General features: G+C 37.5%; 1 protein-coding gene across 1 annotated transcript in view; it reads left to right on the top strand.

Moving 5' to 3' along the window:
- LOC308631648 (DNA excision repair protein ERCC-6-like 2) overlaps nt 1-22,055 on the top strand; it is a gene marked incomplete at its 5' end in the record, with an annotated part of 80,202 nt that overhangs the window by 42,430 nt on the left and 15,717 nt on the right. Inside the window, 5 exon segments of the mRNA XM_081263028.1 lie at nt 2,624-2,704; nt 4,248-4,529; nt 4,533-4,709; nt 4,711-5,416; nt 10,291-10,445. Coding sequence (XP_081119154.1) covers nt 2,624-2,704; nt 4,248-4,529; nt 4,533-4,709; nt 4,711-5,416; nt 10,291-10,445 — 1,401 coding nt within the window.

The raw sequence follows: 22,055 nt of genomic DNA, 5'->3' as shown, positions 1-22,055 counted from the left end.
AGGTGAAGGGAGGAATGTGGGTCTTAGACCAAGAGAACAAATGCAGAGTCCCTGTGGGAGGAGTATGTCCAGCATGGTTTCCAGTGGCTGGGCGACCAAGGCTGTTGTGGAGTAAAGGAGACAGCCAAGCCCAGCAGTGAGACCAGAAAAACAGAAGCAATGGAGAGTTCTCTGCCGGTAAAAGGCTAAAAGGCTCAGGGTTTACTCCAGTTGAACTGGACTGACTGAGCTGTGCAAAATAACCATACAAGAGACACAAATACCTTTTTCTTTGGGGTCGCTTTGATGGCTTCTCTGACCTTAAGGGTCTGCAGGAAGAGAGAGACCAAGAGCACACACTGACCCCTTTTATTGAGGAGAAGCTATTCAAATGAGGCAGGGTGTCAGGTTTCAGGGGGCTGAGTCTATCTTCATGATGTCCACTGTCAGCAGGTTGACTGACACCTGGGTAGGCCACACCCAAGGGCACAGTAAGAGAAGGGGACACACATAAGGCACTTCCATGGAAGATTCTATCCCAAACAAAGGAACAGGTGAGCATAGCTTCACCTATGGGGCGGTAGCAAGACACACCCATGCACGAGACACCAACCCTCAGACCCAAGAAGGGTGGGGAAAGCTCTGCCACATTCTGTGACTGAGAGCCTCAGCACCTAGCAGGGAAGTGTGACTCAGTCACATGCAAGGTTGGTCTCCCACAGTTCTCAACTGAAGAATGACATAGTCTGATTTACATCAGCTTCACTGTGAAAGTCTACTAGCATTAGACTACAGGAGGCAAAAGCAAGACACCTGTTAGATGGATGCTGCAGTAATCCTCCTGAGAAACCATGGAGGCTTAGGCCAGGGTGATAGTGGCAGATGGCATAAGAAGTGGTTGGATTCTATATGTTATGTAGGTGGGCTGAGAGAACTTGCTTACATATGTGAGGAATAAAAAGAGAAGTTCAGGGTGGCTCCAAGCATCTGGTCTGAACACTGGAATTGCCATTTCTGTATCAGAAAGGAGTGTCAACAGTCTGAGGGTTTCTCATGCTGCAGTTGCATCTCCTACAGCCTGTTAGCTTCTGTTGAGATAAATGGTAGTGCTGGGAAGGGGGCTCCCCTCCTCTTGCTACAGTAGCCTCAAGGTGTGGGGGGCTAAGGATTCCTGAAAAATCTAGCACCATTCATCACCCAGTAGATTTCTTTAGGGAGATTCTCACTCATTTCCCTGGATACCAGGTGGCTGGAATATGCCATTAGTATGCTGTCTATTTATAAGCTGGGCTTTGGTAACTCTGGTGATGGTAGTATTACTTCCCTTTATTCTATCAACAAATACAACCTTAGAAATGCTGTCGTTCGGGTCACTGATGTGGTTGATTAGTTGCTCAGCTACCTCAGTCGCGGGGAGTAGACTCTGGGATTGGTGAGAAAACTGGTAGCAGACAAACCTCAAGTCATCATCCAGTAGCTCAGTTTATTTTTGAAATGCATACAATTGTTATAGGGTTTGAGTGGGGCATGCCCATCAATCATACACAAGCAAGATAGTATCTGTAAGCCAATCATCTTATGCCTAATGTAACCACACTATGAGAATGCTCTAAATATTACTATCATCAGGAAGGGTCCTTGTCCCTAGGGGAGGGGGCTTTCTAAGTTAGGAGTTCCATGCCTGAAGCTCCTGACTATCGGTTTCCTGGCCTGGCAGCTTGGCAATGCTAACCACAAGTGCTAAGGGTGTGATTTCACTAATGGCTCACTAGAACAGAGCATCCCATCCTGCAGGTGTTGCTATTAGGCCTGAACGAGTGTAGATTCTTCAAGCACTTCGAGCTGCTCATAGCTGCTAGCTTATAGCTGCTATCAAGCTGTAAACTGAAAATTATTCCAACATAGAAAGAATTAATTTCCTTTAGAAGGAGAATTTAATATTCTGGAATCTAGACCATTAGATACCTCTGTTAAATGATGCACCTATGGATTGGGAATGTAGCTCAGTGGTAGAGTGCTTGCCTAGCATGCTCAAGGCCCCGGGGTAAGTCCCAAATGTAGGAGGGGGCATAGGGAAATATACCAAATGCTTTAAAGTGCAAATACTTTCCAAAAAGCCTGTTATATATTAAGGTAGTTTTTTAGTTTCATATTAGGATGACCTTTTCATTTTGATGTCTTATAGACGTAAATGCTAATAAATATTTTTTAATAAATATGACCAGTAAATATAATATACTAGTTGTATCATGTTCCCAGTGCTCGACACTGTGGTGTTTGACGTGTTGCCAGTATGTTCCTTACTATAATTATTAAGTAGGAATGGCTATTATGGTTATAATTCTTGGGTAACTTTTTTTTCCTCTCCTCCCCACCAATAATACTTTTAATGGCATTCACTGTAAAGTATTATTAGTTTTCTGCTTCTGAAAAAGTAAACTGTTAGAGTATTTTAAAATGTTATATCACACTGATTATTGGTTCTTTAATTAGCAAATTGAAAGTAGCATTAGGAGTGCTAAAGCAAGTTGCATCTTTTCCTGCTCTAGCTTGAAGATTTAACTTGTCATTGCTGCCGTTTATTTGGTTGTTTTTACCCCTTATTTTACACAGCTATTTACTTTCTTTTTTGCTGATGTTCCAGAGAGAAGGCCAAGTGGAAGCAGGAATCATGACTGCCACAACATGGTTGAAAGAGAGACCTCCAGCACACAACCCAGAAACGGTAGGCAGTGTTGAGTCTGTAGCCCACCACACCCAGAAAACATGTACTGTGACAATTTTAAATTTCATTTCCTTTTTCTTCCATTTTTCATCACATTAAAAAACACAGTTTTTTGGTTTTGTTTTATTTTTAATATTAAGGACACTAAGTCAGAGAACTGCCAGTTAAATTTATAATTTAAGCTGATTTGATATTGTGTCTTAAAGTTAACAAATTCAGGAGCCATCATCAGACATATACATCTAAACTGGAATTTTAACTAAACCAAGTTAAATCCAAAATTTGATGTACTGTGTAAGTGACCAACCCAATCCAAATAAATAATTTTTACTGAATATCATATTAAATGGAAAATAGCCATCAATGTGTGTTTGATTATTAAATCCAAATATCAAAATCATTCTTTAAATCAGAACATATTTGATTTGATTTGAGTCCTTGATCTTGTGATCTTATTAGTAGTATCTTATCTCACATAACACAAAAATCTGTATTTTCATCAGAAGGCTTTTTGAGAGGTAAAAAGTATATGTGAAAAGGGAAAATTTTTATGTCATTGTTGCTAATTTAATCTTGTTTGTTTTTACAGGTTTAACCATGAATTTTTATCAGCCTAGTAATCTACCTGAACATAAGTTATCTGCCCAAAGTTAATTCTCTCCTAGTAAATTAGGGTGAATATTTTTTTTAAATTTAAAGACATATGAAGCTGGGCATGTGGCTTGGGAGGCTGAGGCAGGAGGATCACAAGCCAGCCTCAGCAAAAGCGAGGTGCTAAGCAACTCAGTGAGACCCTGTCTCTAATACAAAAAAGGGCTAGGGATGTAGCTCAGTGGTCAAGTGTCCCTGAGTTCAATCCTCGGTACCAAATACATACATACATACATACATACATACATACATACATACATTTATGAATATCAAATATTAGCAGAAGTATCACTGGATAATACTTTCCCAAATCACTTATTCTCAGTTTTAGGAGACTGAGATGTCTGACTAATTCTGATTAAAGTAGAAAAAATTAAATATTGGATTTAAATTTGTTGTAGATTTTACTCTAAAACTTTCTCAATTTTAATGATCCTACTGGACTTATAATCTTATTTTAACAACTTGAACCATTTTGCAGTTGTGAATTCTTTATCTGTAAGGTTTTTTTCTTAAAGCATGATTGGAAGAATATGCTGGACCTCAGTAAACCTCAGTAATTTTTAAACAATGAGTTATGTGCTTTTACCTTTTGAGGCTAGAATTGTGATTCCCTGTATGTTAGAAGTTGAGCACCCCACTCTGTTTTCCTTAAAACTGATTTGATCACGTGATACTCTAGTTTAAACTTTTATTTATTTTGGAAAGTTTAATACTTGGAAAGAGAAAAGACTGTACTAGACCATAATATTAAATCCTTTACATTTGTTTATTAAATGTTACACTTTTTAAAAATGCCAAGTTGCGTACTTACAGTGAAATTATCTGTCCAAACTTAATTCCCTTCCAGTGCAATAGCTTGTGTATCATTATGTTGTCATTTTATCTATAGCCCAGGGAGCCTGACTGTCAAGAACCCAGAGGACAAGACCCACCTGCAGACCCACTGGCAGTGGACGCCTATGATCTCTGCAGTGACTTTAGTGATGACGAGTCAGTGAGAGCCTCAAGAATAAAGACTTCTAACGGCAAAGCATCTGATGCAAGCAAAGCTGCAGGTTCCTCAGGGCAGCTGACCTTACTCCAGTGTGGCTTCTCTAAACTGCTGGAGGCAAAGTGTACAGCAGTTAAAGATGGCAAGGGAAATACTGCGTCTGGTGGTGAAAGTTCTGATTAGCAGCCCGTTTGCCTTCCAGCAGAAGCCAAAGATGCTGATTGTCAGAAAACTCAGGACACTGTTGGTACTTCAGAACACCAGACATTAGATAAAATCCTAAATTCAAATGAGAAATGTGTTTTTGATAAAAGTGAGAAACTATTAGAGCGGAATGCTTCTTCTGAGTCTGATGTTGAAAAAAAACTCTTCACATCTGGTGGGACGTCATTGCAATATACAGAATGGCACAGAATCAGAAGACAGTGATGTCATCTTTCCCACACAATATGCAACTCCACGATTCCCTAACAATAGAATAAGGTGTAAGCAACTCTTAGATGAATCTGAAGATTCTGAAACAGAAAACCCTGTCAAAATAAGAAACAATGGTGATGGTGAAGAGACTAATGACAGAAGACATGGACTCATTTCAAAAAATTTAAATCCTGAGAACAGGACCCTGAAACCTATTATGAAAAGCCAAGACACTGGTGATATTAGTGACGAATCTGATGACATTGAAATGTACCCCAAGACGAGGGTAAGAAAACAAAGATCTACTAGTCGAATGAGGCTTAAGAGGAAAAAGGAAAACAAAAGACAACTTTACAATTTTCCTAAAACAATGAAGAAAACAAACCAATTGTGTGCAACAGATGAGGGTAGTAACTCTCAAATTATTGATGACTTTTCATCCTCAGATGACAGTGTATCTGTCAGCCACTTCAGTGGCTCTAAACAGAGCCATACAGCAAAAAGTATAAAAGACAAAATCAGTTTCTCTGCAAAATTGCCTAGCCATCATAAGAAAATTAACACTTTCATACCAAGAAAACCAATGAAATTTTCAAATGAGAAAGTTGCCAATCAAGAGCAGATGTATGAATCAATGGATAAACTTTTAGGTAACTTCAGACACATTTTGAGTTTTTTTTTCTTTAAATAATTGTTTTGCTCAATCAAACAGTTCTGTAAGAGGTTATTGAATTAGCTTGTAAAGTAGCTCTAAAAACAAGATGCTACACTGAGACACAAATAAGGAAGCAGGTGGGTGGCAGGATTAAGGGAAGACCATCTACCTGGAAACAAAGAGCTTTGCCATCTACCTCAGGACCCCCTCTATGTGCCCCATCCTAATCACAGCCTTTCTGCTCCATAAACATCAATTATTCTGACTTTAATAGTAATTATTTACAAATTTAGTAATTCCTACAAATTATCTGTTGCAGAACCTGGGCCATCTGTCAAGTTTTCCTCCATCTTCATTTTATTGAATGTACATTCTCAGTGCACTTGGGCTTGGTCCTCTGCAAATGAGCAGTTGGCTCCCAAGACTATGTCAAGCTGAGGTTCATTGCCTTCAGCAAGACAAGAGTTAAATGTTTGTCAGGAAGATAGGAGGCATAGAATGTTGCTTTTCTCTCTGTCTCTGTTATTAGCAACCTTTAATGCTTAATTTCTGTATCTGTTTATTTATTCAGCATAGTAAAATGATATTTTCTGCTCTTCTAATTTCCATTTTTTTAGAATATTTTTATAAAGATATGCTGTCCCTTATCTACTAATGCTTACCTAATGGTAGAATTTGTATAGGAAAAATGCTTAATTCCTTTATTTGCCAATGTTCAATATAATAAATTGGTTCTACATCATTTAAGACAATCTATTTTATTTTTTTTTTTACCAAGGATTGAACCCAGAGGCACTTAACCACTGAGCCACATCCCCAGCCTATTTTGTATTTTATTTTGAGACAGGGTCTTACTAAGTTGCTTAAGGCTTTGCTGAGTTGCTAAGGTTGGCTTTAAACTTTCTGCCTCAGCCTCCCAAGCTATTGGGATTATAGTGTGCCCCACCGCACCCAACCTTTTCTTTTAATAACATCATTGTAAATTTTCAAGCACAGTTAATGGTCTCAATTTATTGCAATTAATATCATGGTTAAGACTTTGCTATCCCTTCTTTGGCCAGTTGGAGCATTTGACACGAGTATTTTAGTTACTGAGATCTCAGGCACTAGGATAATCATCTTTGAAAACTTCCTTGTTACCTATTATTACAAGGTGTTCCAAGATTATTTGTACATTTTCTGCCCCAAACCTAGAATTAGTTATTTCTCCAAAAACCTGAATTTCTTTTATAAAGAAAGTGTGTTTCAAGACCATAGTCAGATGCTAGGAATGATTGTTGCTACTACTAGCTTATTTATTATTTCTGGGTCTTTTCAATGATCAGATTAGTTGTATGTATTGTGTTTACACACATACCTTAATATGTCTACATTCACATATTTACTTATATCTTTATATGTGTGTATATATGTATATATTTTATGTGTGTATATACATACATACCCATGTTCAATAATGATAAAATACCTCATGAACTTTATATGATACTTCACTTGAGAGTATGGAGCTTCAGCTTATCCTCTTTATTTTATTTGAATACTGTTTCTTCCATATTGATAATTCTGGTTTGGAAGCATACAGGGAATAATTTAATTATAATGTCTCATAAATGCTCATTTGTTTTATCCCATACTACACATCAGTCAAAGAATAAAATTGCAGTACTTGTATGCTCTCCCATTTCTTCCTTGTTTTTTTTTCAAGATATAGGAATCTTTTCCCTTTTTTCCCACATTTTTAGTGGTACATTATTATAGTTGTATGTAGTGTTGTTATATATTTTATATATAATATATATTTTTATATATAACATATATTTGTCCTAGCGTTTTATATATATATATATATATATATATAATATATATTTTTATATATTATGTACCACTTTCTTCCCATTTCAGAATACTGAGATTGCATTATATACTCTCCTTCTACTTCATGTCCTGGTTTATAGTTAAAACTGTAAAGAAGACAGTTAAGATTTCCCCATCAGTCTTATGTGAGTGTTTCTGTACTTATTGAGTTATCTGAAGCTTGCTTTCTAATAAGTGTTCATGATACTATTTTTGCCTGAGATTCTTGTGATTACAGTGTGAGTCCTTATACCTAAGAGTCAGTTTTGCTGAATGTAAAAAAACCCTGTTTTCTTGAGTGTTTTAAATTCGTACTTCATCTTCTTGTGTAAAAATTTTGTATCTCTTGTATTTGTTCTTTCCTACCTCTTTTTCTGCTCCCTAGATGCCCGGAATTTGGGTGTTTTTTGTTGGTTTGTTTGCCTGTTTGTTTTCTTTTCATGGTCCAGTAATTTTACTAGATTGTGTCTTGGTGTTGGTTATTTGGGTCACTATTCTCACATGCACAGTGTAGCTTCCACTCAATTTTTATGGAAAGCTTTCTAGTTCTAGTATTACTTGTGCTTTGTCCTGTTTGTTTGCTTTGGCTTTCTTTAAGGCCTCCTGTTATTAACTTGTTCAATCTTTTTTGCCTACCTTCAGAATTTGTTTCAGTCTCTTTTATCTTTTTGCTTTGTTTATTTCTGCTTTTTCCTTTAAAAAATTCTATTTATATAAATACATTATCTATTGTGTTTATTTCCTCTTATATTCCTTCTAAGTTTATTCTTCATCTCTGAAATAATGTTTAAAAATATTTAAGTCTTTCTTGAGTTCAATCATTTCTGAGTTATAATTCTGATTTGTGTTGTTGATAAATGTCACTTTCATGTTCTTAAAGTCTCTTACCTCATTTTGAAGCTGATTATGGTTTTAATCTGTGTAGTGAGATGTTTCTGAGATGTTTTCATAGTAGAAATATTATTGTCTATTCTCTTTCTCTTAATAATTTTTGAAACTTGACTCCGATGTTTTTCTCTTGCTCCTTTTTTTATATGAAATTGTCTCTTCTGTTTAATGCCTGTCCTGCTCATCTCGAGTCCCTGCCTTCTGTTTCTCCTCTTCTGTTCTGACCTGGGCAGGGCCATGGTGGGTCAGTACTACGGCTTCAGGAGGATAGTGCCTCCAGTCCCCTGGGGTCTTCTTACTGCAAGCCCCTGGAACCTGCTCAACTCTGGCCAGTGGAATACCTTCTCAGACTCAGCTGCTGACCTCAAGTTGACTGGCTGTGCTTTCCAAGAAGTACCTGTTGGCAATCCTGGGTCACCTGTTCTTAGGTCTGCCAGATCCACCTGTTGCTTGCGTCCTCCTTCAATCTTTGATGCTATGCAGAACTCATAGCTTTGGGTTGTTTCTACCTGCTTGTATTTTAGGGCTTATAGGGATATCTTGTCATCTAATTTTGTTAGGATGTTGTTCAAGAACATGGCTTGGTTTTTCTTTTAGTGCTGTTTTCATGTGGGAAATCAGAGGTTGAAAAATTACATCCTTGCCACTAGCCTCTGCCCAAAATCTGTTTAGTGATTTTAAGAGTTAGCATCACTTTTACAAGCATCTTACTTAATAAAAACAACAAAAAAAGTGAAAGAAGCTGATTTAAAAGCAGGAATATTTTGCTGTAGAAACCTTGGTTTTTTGTTTTTGTTTTTTTAACCCATTAAGCTTTCTTTTATGGTTAATGGTCTCATTGAAGGATCCTTATGATATATATTTTGTAACTAAGTACTGGATTATGCTTAGGTTTGTGTGTAACAGAAGCTTTTTTTTTTAACAGTTGCTTTTTTTTAACTGTGAAAGTTGTCAGTAGTTAGTGTGTAACAAATCTTGTTTTCATTAATGCATAAAGTTTGTCATCAAAATTAAGAAAAATCTGGAGCTGGAGTTGTGGCTCAGTGGTAGAGTGCTTACATAGCACATGTGAGGCACGGGGTTCAAGCCTCAGAACCAAATAAAGATAAATAAAATGAAGGTATTGTGTCCATCAAAACTAAAAAAAAAAAGGAGAAAAAAAAAGAAAAATCCGAGTAAATTTTCTATTGGAAGAATAATTTTGAAACTACCATACTTGCTACCTGGGGTATTTAAATTTAAGGGAAATGTTTTCCTAATACTCTTTCAGTCATATTATGTAACAGAGTCTTGTGTTGCATGATTGGCAGTTTCTGGTTAAGAGGGGTTCAGGGCTGAAACAGCACAAGTGTTGGAGGTCATAATTGATTGAGGTTCATTGCCAGAGCTGTTTGAGGGAGCTTTTACAGGCCTCAGTTCTAGCCTTCTCTTTTATGATCACAATTTAAAAATAAATTATAGGTGCCTAGAAGCAAAGCAATAAAAAATGTAGCCATTTTTAAAACCTCTTTCAGATAAAAGCCATGAGTTAACATTTTTCATTTCCTAAAAAGCTCCTATCTTGACATTCTCTGGGCATATGTACAAAAAAGACAAAATACAAACAATAAAACTGAGCAAAGCCAACCAAACGAAACTCCCTGGTCATAAACCCCATGCTCCCATTCCATCACTGTAATCAAGTACATGTTTAAAGGAACAGATAAGGCTAGCACGACTCCTTCAATTACTAAACAACTTTTTGAAACTAACCAAGATGATAAATTCATAGCAAAAACCTTTGAATATGACTTTCTTGTGCCCAAAATCCCCTTTTCAGGTCTAAATTTTAAAATTCTTACCTGGTCTCAGCAGTTCTCATATTTATGGTAAGGAATCGGGGCTGGGGGTTATTTTCATGATAATCTAGACCAACACGTTTGAACTCAATCTCCTCAGGGGTTTTTGTTTGTTTTGTTTTTTAAAGAATATTTCAGGGTTAACATAATTGCATGTTTTTTCTTCAGGAGTAAAAATTCAGCAAAGCATAACCTATTTTTGACATGATTCTGATAATTTTTAAGGTATGCATGGATCAATTTTCCTTTGTGATGATAAATCACCTAGTGAACATCAATAATCTCCTAGGTGCTGTTCAGGAAGTGGCTTATATTCACTCAAACCAGCATGTGATAGGATCCAGCAAAGCTGAGAATCATATGAGCCGGTGGGCAGTGCGTGACGTGTTTGAGTTGAAGCAGTTTTCCCAGCTTCCTGCTAATATAGCTATTTGCAGTTCTGAGGTAAGAAAAATATGGGGTATATCACTTACCTGTATTATAAATTAGTTTTTATCTCATTTTTCATAGAAATTCTCAATAGGATCTTCTAGCACTTCCTCAAAAGTTCTGCTAAAACTCTAAGTAACATACAAGTAAGTATAAAAAACAAAATACCATTTGGGAAACTATAGTCACTGAAAATGTTTTGGATTAAATGATAAATCTTAACCTAAAAATGCCTAATAATATTGAGTTGCTTAATAGTTTTTCTCAAAATAAAAAAAGTACCTATCTTCCAAAAATTCAAGAGTCTGAGGGGATCATGCAGTTAAATCAGAACCAACTGTCTGTGTTCATATGGAAAGAGTATATGATAGGGGCTGGGGATGTAGCTCAGTGGGTAGAGTGCTTGCCTCATATGCACAAGGCCCAAGGTTCAATCCCCAGCACCACCACAAAAAAAAAAAAAAAGTATATGATTAGATTTCCTCAAAAATTTTTCATGTAAAATGAAGACACTCATAAAAAGGTAACTTCATGTAGAATTTGTTTTTAGCAAAAGGATTTTTATAATGTTAAAAGTAATAAACACTTTCTACAGGCTCTTTCCACTTGGCATTGCCATTGTATGGAAATAAATAATTATGTAAATGTGGTATTTTTTGTTTATTCATAGTCACTTTTACCAAAGGTTTTTAAAATATTATGTTTCTTTGGTGTATTATTCCTTATTAATTTCTGACAGTTAAGTGTCTAAGATGCAGTTTTACTATTACTTTATGAGTGAGAGTAAAGAGTACATACTATATATAACAGTGATATTTTAACTTAGTATTACTTTTTTGTTCTAATTAGTTATACATGACAGTAGAATGCATTTTGACACATCTTACATAAAAGTATAACTTCTCATTCTTCTGGTTGCACATGATATAGAATCATACCAGTCATGTTATCATATGTGTACATAGGGTAATAATGTCTGACTCATTCTACTATCCTTCTTCCTGCCCCCATACCACCTCCCCTCCATTCACTCCCCTCTGCCTAATCCAAAGTACCTCCATTCTTCCCTAGCCACCCCCTTGTTGTGAATTAGTATCTTCATATCAGGGAAAACATTAGGCCTTTGGTTTTTTGGGGATTGGCTTATTTCGCTTAGCATCAGCTCCATCCATTTATCTGCAAAAGCCATCATTTCATTCTTCTTTCAAACTGAGTAATATTCCATTGTGTATATATACCACATTTTCTTTATCCATTCATCTGTTGAAGGGCACCTAGGTTGGTTTCATAGCTCAGATATTGTGAGTTGAACTGCTATAAACATTGATGTGGCATCATTACTGTAGTATGCTGATTTTAAGTCCTTTGGGTATAAACCAAGGAGTGGGATAACTGGGTCAAATATTGGTTCCATTTCAAGTTTTCTGAGGAATCGCCATACTGCTTTCCAGAATGGTTGCATGAATTTGCAATCCCACCAGCAACTTATGAGTATATATTTTTCCCCCACATCCTCACCAACATTATTGTTGCTTGTATTCTTGATAATTGCCATTCTGATTGGAGTGAGATGAAATCTTAGAGTAGTTTTGTTTTAACTTTTTTTTATTATTAGCTGTTCAAAACATTACAAAGCTCTTGACATATCATATTTCATACATTTGATTCAAGCAGATTATGAACTCCCATTTTTACCCCATATACATATTGCAGATTCACATCGGTTACACATCTACTTTTTTGATTTGCATTTCTCTAATTGCTAGAAAATGTTGAACATTTTTCATATATTTGTTGATTGATTGTATTTCTTCTGTGATGTGTCTGTTCAGTTCCTTAGTCCATTTATTGATTGGGTTATTTGGTTTTTTGGTGTTGCAGGAGAATATCCCTCTGAAACTTCAAGCTCTCTTCTTTTATTTGTACCACATCTGGTTCAAAAAAGGATTTGAATTGTCTTAACAATAAAAACAGAATATAAAGTGAAATTCAACACCAGAGAAAATATAAACTAAACTGAAATTTCAAACTTCAGAATAAGTTGAGATACTGATATGGCCAGAATATTCTACCCAGATATTTTATTAACATGACAAATTTAAGTTTTCTTATAGACAAAACAAAGGAAGCAAATTGGCTCTTTAGTGATTACTCAGTTGGAAATGTGTGTGGGCAGTTTGGGTGGTCATGGTGACTACATGCCCCACCTGGCAATCGTGTCGGCAGGCCAGAGATACTAATAGCTGTCCTGGTAGGGTGGGCGGTGGGTGCAGAGCAATCCCATATGCAAAGAACTGTGCTACCCCAAACACCATAACACCCTGCTGAGAAACACTGATCCTTGTCCTTTTTTTTTTTTTTTTTAAGAGAGAGAGAGAGAGAATTTTATTATTTATTTTTTAGTTTTCGGCGGACACAACATCTTTGTTGGTATGTGGTGCTGAGGATTGAACCCCAGCTGCACACATGCCAGGCAAGCGCGCTACCACTTGAGCCACATGCCCAGCCCCTGATCCTTGTCCTTAAGGGGGAAAAATATAACAAATTTTCTAGCAAGAGCAAAGTTTTTCCTAGCATTTAATTTGAAGGGAACTTGTCACCAGAGTTTTAAATGGAAACCACTAAAGGATCTAGGGAAGAGTTGGTTATCTTACAATAGCCTTAGAATAAATGTAATAGTGGAATTGGAAATGCTGTGTCTTTTAGCATATTTCAAAGTAATACAGAGACCCATTGCCAGAATACAGCTCATGAAAGCATTCATGACCTGAGTGGGCTGCTTGAGATTCTCATTTGATCTACAGACAACACTTACAGACAGCATTTCTACAATGTGACTACCTTGTAGGAAATGTTGAACACTTTTATATTTTAATACAAATATTTAATACAATAATTATTTCATATTTTAATACAAAAATGTATTAGGCTCTCCAGAAATTTGCTTTTTTAAGATGTAGAGTATATCAGAATCTTCAGAGTTTACTTTTTAAAAAAAATATTTATTTATTTTGGTTTTTGGTGGACACAACATCTTTGTTTGTATGTGGTGCTAAGGATCGAACCCGGGCCACACGCATGCCAGGCGAGCACGCTACCGCTTGAGCCACATCCCCAGCCCCAGAGTTTACTTTTGATTAGGGTATTTTTTTTCAAACATGCCCTTTTCCCAAACAAATTGTAATGTGAAAAGTCAGATAATTTGGCAATCCCTGTAGAGTAAATGTTAATGAAATAATTTTATAGGCGTTGGTCATTAGCTTATCTAAATATTTCTCAGAGAAGAAATTTATAGGCATATAATTCTCCCTAAAATGCAGACCCTAGATCTAGAAACAATAAACAGTCCCTTTGGAACCTCCTTAAGGAAATTGTAAAAAACACACATTGCCTCTAACACTTTTCAATCTCAACATTTTTGAGGGGGACAGAACAATATCAGCAGAAATCTTGGCCCTTAAAAGTGATTTGCATAGTGAGGAACATTTGTGATAAGCAAATTGAATATCTACCCATGGGGCTTTGTAGCCTCCCTTCCGAGTCCAGGTATCCCCTCATCACACATACCCCAACTTAGTAGATCTTTTTCCGGGAATTTAAAGAAATGTGTTGTTTAACGTTGAAGTCATGGTGAATGTGAAACATTCAGTGAAGTTTTTAAAGCCACTAAGTAGGAGGTTTAATCCATTGCTCGCAGGCCAAGAATAGTCCACATAAACACTCATTTGGTGGTTGACTTCTTTAAGTCAGCACTTGAAACAGTAAAATTCCATTCCAGCATTTCAGTAATCTCACAGAATTTCTGAGAAAAAAGGTGTTCCCAGTCACTGATTTCATCATATCCAGGCAATATTACTTCAACACTCATAGGGGAGGAATCACTGACACATCACTGACTTGGGTTGGAGATATTTATGTCACTCACTGAAGGACTTTGCAGATGGGTGGTAATAATTGAATCTAAAATTTTGAAAAATTTTAAAAATAGTTATGGGGAGGAAGATGCTATAAAGAAAGGAGAAAGGAAATGAAGCAAGACCAAAAGAGATCCAGTCATATATTAGCACACACCTACAAACCTTTGCTTCTCAAGTCTCCAAAGGACCGTAGACCTTCCACCTACAGTGTAATATCTTTCATCTAGGGCTCAAATCCAGAATCTTTTTGATTACTGAGAATTCTTCTGAGTACTTCATGTCTGTCATCAAAGTTTTATTAAAGAACTTTACTTGTGTTTGAAAAGATGTGTGCTTGTAGGCATGTGCGGGTGCATGTTTGTGTCTATAGCCAGATTCAGAGGTGCTGCCTCACTTTCTGAGAAAACAAATCAAATCCTATATATTTAGATGAGGCCAACAGATGAACAACAGTGACCATCATATGCTGGTGTTGTGCTTTCTGAGCAATGCTGTAGTCAAGTCTGAGCCTTTCACTAAGATGCAGAGGAATATGTATACTAGGTGGAAACCTGCCGAAAGAAGACTCTGCCACCACAGTGCTAGGTAAACCCTGTGGTCTTCCAGAGCTCTCACTCTTTTCCATGTAATTATTGATAATCAAAATGATAAAAACTATGAACCTACTTTTCAAATTCACCTACTTAGTTAGGAAAGGCCGGAGATACATTATCTTTTCCATGTTTTCTATAACTTATACTTTTATGAATTGATTTCAACTTGTAGAATATTTTATAGATGTCCTAAACTAAAACCTATTTCTCCTAAAATAAATTTCTAATCATACCTTTGTTATTTGATAGTGTGGACAATGCAAAATAACATGCAAAATAAAAATATATTTTGCCTTAAATCATACTTGGGTTTTTGAGAACTGCTCATTTTAAAAGATACGATGACTGGAGGGAAACCCTGTGCTCTTAGCTTTAAGCTCAGACCAAAAAGAAATGTTTTAAGTATTTGAAGGAACTGCTAATACTTTGATTAGAGTTAATTTGTTCTTTTGACATACGGAAGTATGTCACAAAACTATACCTGTTTGTGATGTAGTGCCTCCTTTTTTCAATCAACTGCATGTTTTCAACTTAAGTTTACTTAAAGTCTTCTGAAAAGAAATGTACAAAGACAGCATTCAATTACGGATTAATCGCTATGGCAACTGAGATGTGGTGACTGAAGGGGGAGGATGTATTCTGCCCTCAGTTTCCTGCCAGCTGTCATAGTCAACCTCTGCTGCCTGAATCCAAGCCAAAATATAGACTGTGACCAACTCCAAGAAACTATATCTGTATTTTTATAAATTGGTACAAGTATCAGACTATAAAAGAAGACTTAATCCCCTGAATTGGATGACAGACACTTGGCACTCTTGCCAGTGTTTGACAGAGAAATAACCGGTGGCTTTGTAGTAAAACCTGGATTAATAGCAAACCCTTCTTTATGTTATTGCAGTGTGGTGTAAAAGAGAGAATAAGCGAGCTGTCGGTCTGGGGTGGAGGCAGCGTGGGGGGAGTGCCTTTCTATAACCGGTGCAGGTTTAAGCACTGTTCAGAATACTGTAAATACAAAGTGTTGTGTTAGTAAGAACTTTTCTTTCTTGTATTTGTATTAGATTGGCATTTTGTAGATTACCTAACATGAGGATTTCTGTGAGCTATGGTGGATTTGGGTGCAGTATGTCTATACAGCTTTTGGAGTCAGCAAGAAGGGATGGGCTGTTTACAACTCGCAGACTTTGGGGAGACAGAGCATTCCATTATCCTGGCTTTCAGTGTAATGAATGGCATGATGGTTTAAAGTAATTGTTCACAAGTGACTGGTTTATGAAGCAGTCCGGTAAGGAAGGTTTATGGCTCCAGCATGTGACAGAATGAATTCTTACCGGGTGGGATTTCTCACAGTCTCATTTTTTCTTTCTCTAGCTAGATATTAATTTTATGGTCTTTGTATCAGAAAGTTTTTCTTCTAATAATAATTTTAGTGGAGATTAAGTGTTTTAAGATTGTTGCATTATATGCAGAAAATGATGTGACTAGTATTGGCATGAAAAAGTCTTTTGTGTTGCTGACCTTAGAACTAGGATGGCTCAGAGATGGTGTTCTGTTTCAGAAGATGGCATATTAATTAAGTTAAGAATACCTGTTACTGAGCCAGGGGAAGGAGAACCCCGTGTTGCCAGTGAGTGTGTGTACCTGTGCCCCTCCTAGCTGGAGGCTGGGAGAAACCGTGCCTGCCTTCCCCCCAAGGTTCATGGATGCTGTCACTGATGAGCTGCTGTGTGCAAAACACATTCAACTCCTTGTATTGTTCAAAATATAGTACAGATTTTCATTATCTCAATGATTGTTTCTTTTCAACAAGGATGATGACATCCCTACTGTGATAATCTGCATACAATGATCTGTCAATGTTTTTGTTGCTGATAGTACCAATAATAGACTGTTTTAAGATATCTTGAAAGATATCTAGTCCAGTTCTCTATAATTTTATACAAGAAGGACTTGCCTTGGACCATGGGTGGCTTCCTGTGAAGAATTCTGTGGAAAACTATGTATTTAAAGGAATTATAAACTAAGTTAAAAATGAACTAGATTGACGAAAATAATCTTTGCTTATTAGGAAGTTGTATGTGTCTAACTTCTAGCTGGTTTTTATGCTGATTATGTAGAAGATAAATTGGCTTCTCAGAACAATTTCTCTGTTTAGAATAATGGGAAGATTCTAAATAGTTTAACAAAATGCTATTTCTTTGGGTAGATGAACAATATAAAGTTTAGAGATATAAGGCCTCATTGAACTGTGATTAAGTCCACCTAGTGACTTAAAGAATGTTAAGCACTTAGCAACCTTTTCAAATTGTACTTTATCCCTCTATGAAAACCGTGGTCCATTGGACATGGCCACTTAGGGGAACACCTACTGCCTTGCCATCTGAGAGCCCGCCTCCACACACAGAAGTTCTGAATATGTATAAGATGAGTAAAGTAAGGTTAGGGAAACACAGCATTTCAGAATCTGAAGGATTCCTGGAGACTATTTAACCCAAGCATCTTATTTTATTTACGTTTAAAATCAAAGACTAGGGGCTGGGGCTGTAGCTCAGTGATAGAGTGCCTGCCTTGAACATGTGAGGCACTGGATTTGATCCTCAGCACCACATAAAAATAAATAAATAAATATATTTTAAAAAATAAAATAAAAATCAAAGGCTAAATGGCTCCCTCAGGCCACAGGACTTGGCAATGGCAACCCTTGTCATCTTTTTAGTCTTCTGTCTTATTCTTTTATCTCAGTTCCCTGGATCTCTATTTGGAGACTTCTGATTTACTTTCCCAGTATGACATATCAAGCTTTTAAGTTTCTAGTCTGTGAAGAATTTTCTTTACTTTAGCAGTTAGACGAAAATAAAATAAAACCTAGTAGATGGAATGCATCCTTCCCTTTTGAAAAAGTTTAACTATTTCTTAGATAGTTAAACTCTATCTGTGGACTCAAGAAATACAGTGAAATTGTTGGTAATATCTACTTCACCAAAGGTACATTGCCAACGGCATGATTTTTCACCTTTTCCTTTTATTATGGTAGTTAATCTTGGTTGTCAACTTGCCTGAATTGAGAGACAAGAAAAATTGGTAAGGACACTTCTAGGTGTGTCTGTGAAGCTGTCTCCAGAGATGACTGGCATGTGAGTCAGTCCCCTGAGTGGGGAAGACCTGCTCTGAACACAAGTGGTACCTCCCACCCACGGGGGCCCTGGGTAGAATGAAAAGGCAGAAGAAGTGGGGGGCTCAGAGGCACACTTGCTTGACCCTTCTTGAGAGGGTACATTTTTTGCTGCTGTTGTCACCTGTGGTCATCAGATTCCAAATTCTTGATCCTTTGAACACAGATTCACACCAGCAGCTCTCCAGGGGGCTTTCAGGCCTTCAGCTTTGAACTGGGGCTGCATCATTGGTCCCTCTTATTAGGAAGTTTCCAGCTTTGGGACTGAGCAGCTACTGGATTTCCTGGCTCTCCAGCCCACAAAAGGCCACCATAGGGCTAGTTAGCATCTGATCATGTGAGCCAATCTAATAAATCCCCTCTTATATACACCTATATAGACATATGTATCCTTTTGGTTGTATTCCTCCTGAGAACCCTGATACACCTGTGCCTTTTAAAAAAAATTTTAACCAGGAATTATCTTCATTTTTACATTTATAATCTCCCAAATCTCCAAATCCTTCAAGATCTACTTCAGATGTTTCGTGCCTTCCTCAAAATCTGCCCCATTTCCTCCCTCATCAGAATCAAGCTACCTTTTCTCCTGAGCTCTGCTTTGCACAGTAGTACTTTTGCTCAGTAGTACTTTATACATCTCGTTCTTATTCTAAAGTATGACTTTCAGATTTTTATTATAGTATATAAGTACATATCTTCTTTTCTAATAAATCCTGAGCTTTGAAATAGTAGGCTATCTCTTGATTCATCTTCACTAACTTAAAATGATGTGTTACGTGAATTACTACTTGCTGAATAAATACTTTTTTAAAACAGATTTAGGTTTTCATTTGTTGTCTGGGTATAGTAAACTCTGCCACTATGTTCTGAGAGTTTTTAAGTGGTTTAAATCATCTTTTCCATGATCAACTTTTATAGTTTTCCTGGAAATCTTCTGGACCCAAGGAGGGGTCATGATATCCCCAATATATGGCCAGTTGGTCAAAAACAAGTAAAACAAACTGGGGCTTGCAATTGGCACTAGAAGTGGGGAGAGTCCAACTGAATCCTCTACCTGTGGATTCGGACACTCTCTAGGTATCCACCTGACTCTCCAGGTATATAGTGTCAGAATTAAACTAGAGGACACACAACTGGTGTCAACTGCTGCAAAATTGGCTCCCTCCTTGCTGGTGGGAGAAGTCCTCACTCTAGTATCCCAAGTCTTCTGTGTTGACTATGGTGAGAACAGAGGAGAACACTTCATTTTCTCCTAGACACAAAAGTATTCTCAGGTTTGAGTGGCATTCCTGGTCTTCAGTTGATTTGCTCTGCCTCTGCCCCCAACCGCATCAGGTACTGTCTGATCCTCTACTCCAGATGGACCCAGTTCAAGTTCCATTTCTTCCATAAGTCAGTCTTTAGGGTCACTCTCTTCCAAGCGTTTTTAGCACCATTCTCTGTGCCAGTCATCATCGTTGAAATGGGTACCTTGTGTGTACTCGTTTCCTTCAAGGTATGTTATAGGACCACAGCTTACGCTTCAGTGAATACCACCACATGGCAAGGACACCACTGGGTGGAGGTTCAGAAAGCATTTGTTCTTGATAATTCCTGATAATTGCATGAAAGTACAACATAAGGCAGGTCCCCACAACTGCTCCTCCACTCAGCCACACAATTCAAATGGGTAAACTGACAGATAATGTAGAAGTATTAGTGTTGTTTGCACAGCATAAATGCTGGTATTCTTCATCTTCATTCGTTATGAGTCATTTCTTGGCCATGGTGCTAATATAGGAAACCAGTCAAGAAGGAAGGACCTGGGGAATGGTGTCAGAAAGACGTCCCTACCCATGCACCATCATCTAGCAATAAATCTAAAGAGGCACTGTATGGCTTAATTTTTTGTCTTCCAAATTATGTGGAGTGTCTTATTGTGTCCTTTCCATGACATACATGGCCTGTTTTAATCTGGCCCTTGCCCTCTTCTCTAGCTTCACTGAAGACACTCACTTCCTCAGGATTATTGGTACTAATTGTGTATGAGGCACTGTGCCTGGATCCAGGATACAAGATGAACAGGCTCTTCCTGGACAGTCTGCAGCTCAGGAGCTACTCTCCAAGCTCACTTTACCCCACACCTTCACTTCTGTGATTATTTTGCTAAAAATTCCTTTTCACCTATGGCTGCTTGTTGAATTCCTACCCTTGTCCTCTGTGACAGCTGTCCCCCAAGTCTTCTCCAAAGCAACATAAATTTCTTCCTATTCTTTGTGTATGTGCATATGTGGCTGCTATAGCACTTAGGATGTTGTATAATGCAACACTGTATGTGTATCAGCAAAATACTTTAAGCTATAAGGAATAGAATAACCATCTAAAAAGAGGTGACAGCATAGGTCACTGAACAAATTCATGTAACAGCATGTCTGATAGGAGGCATTTTCAGGGTTGGTGCTATGGCCCAGTGATATCATACAGATTTGGACTCATATCATTTTCTGTCCCACTGTCCTGAATAAGTTAACTTTTATTCCTTTAGTCTCATGTTACCAGATCACTACCGCAACTGAACAACTAGTTTTCTCAAAAAAAATGTGTCCAAAGGACAGGAAAGTGTGATTCCCCTTGTATCTTTCTTTTTGTTGAGAAGGAAACTCTTTCTGAAAAACTATGATTGACTCAGCTCGTATGTGCCTTATCGCCCTAGAATTGAGAGAGCAGCCCACCTTCCCTGAGTGCCAGACAACAGAGGGAGGCCATCAACAGTGTCTGCCACCATTTATCTGGTTGGACAGTAGTCTTTTTTTTGTTAGGACCTGAATCTTAGTCTGTCTTTTTATTCCCAGAACCTAAAATGATACCTAAGTAATCAGTTAAACTTACCTATTTCAATTGACTTTCCAGTGGCTACCAAGGGGAGCCTTCTCAAAGAGATTCTATAGAGATGTGAGGAATTACCCTAATTTATTAATATATGCATTAATCTTGTGCAGAGCATCAGCACTGGGTAGGATAAATATGTCTAAGTAAAATTTGTGCCATTTTTTAAATTTTTTTATAATATTCCCTATAATGTAATTTAATCAACTGTTGCTGCTTCTACAGCAAGTTTGTTGGTAAGCTGATGTTTTATTTTAGAGGTACCAGTTATCTTGTAGGCAAGTTACCATAAAGAATCAAATTTTAATTTGTAAACAGTTCTTATGACCGACTACTCGGCATTAAATGCTTTAAAATGTGTTGGAAGACCATGTCCCAGTGTTTCATTCTATATGCAGGGCTAATCTGATACAGGGAAAATAACAAATGCCTCAGAGACAAGAATGTTTTATTTCTTTCATAAAAATATTTTGGTAAATATCTTCTAAAAATTAATTTTCTTTAGTTGTGCTATTCATGCGAGTTTGTTGAGAGCCTGAAGAGTCTGTAACTCAGGGCTTGGTGTGGCTGCTCTCTGGGTCAAGAGAGCAAATGACCCAGTTGAATAGATGAGACACAAACAGCTGAGATAGTTTACAGCTGCACTGGAGCTTCCCATTCAGAGCGACCGCTTTGACTTGTTGTATTCCCTTGGTGGGTAAAATTAGGATCTTGGACCTGCAGTAGCATCATTGGTTGCTAGGTTTGGTGTGATATATGTGATTACATAGAGTCTTCAAGCAGATTCCACGAATAAAATAAAGCTGTCATATGAGAAATTGGAAGGAAAATATGCAGGAGAAGTCTCATGAAGCTGGGTCTTCAGGCTTGGGTGAGGCAGATGCTGGGGAGAAGGCAAGTTTGAGGAAATTTGGAACCAGGAATGAGAGTGCTCATGTGTTTGGTAACCAGTGACAAGACTGGCCTGAAGGCACGTGCCCTGGACAGCCAGGAGTCATGACCTGCACAGGGCACTGTGAACAGACTCCAAAGGCAGCGTGTGTGTGGGAGTGATCTGATTCTTAAGTGTTAATACTGACCT

Source organism: Spermophilus citellus (genome assembly GCF_964194105.1).
Source record: "Spermophilus citellus genome assembly, chromosome: 12".
In the NCBI taxonomy this organism is placed as follows: domain Eukaryota; kingdom Metazoa; phylum Chordata; class Mammalia; order Rodentia; family Sciuridae; genus Spermophilus; species Spermophilus citellus.
This window is presented reverse-complemented; position numbering and strand designations above follow the sequence as displayed.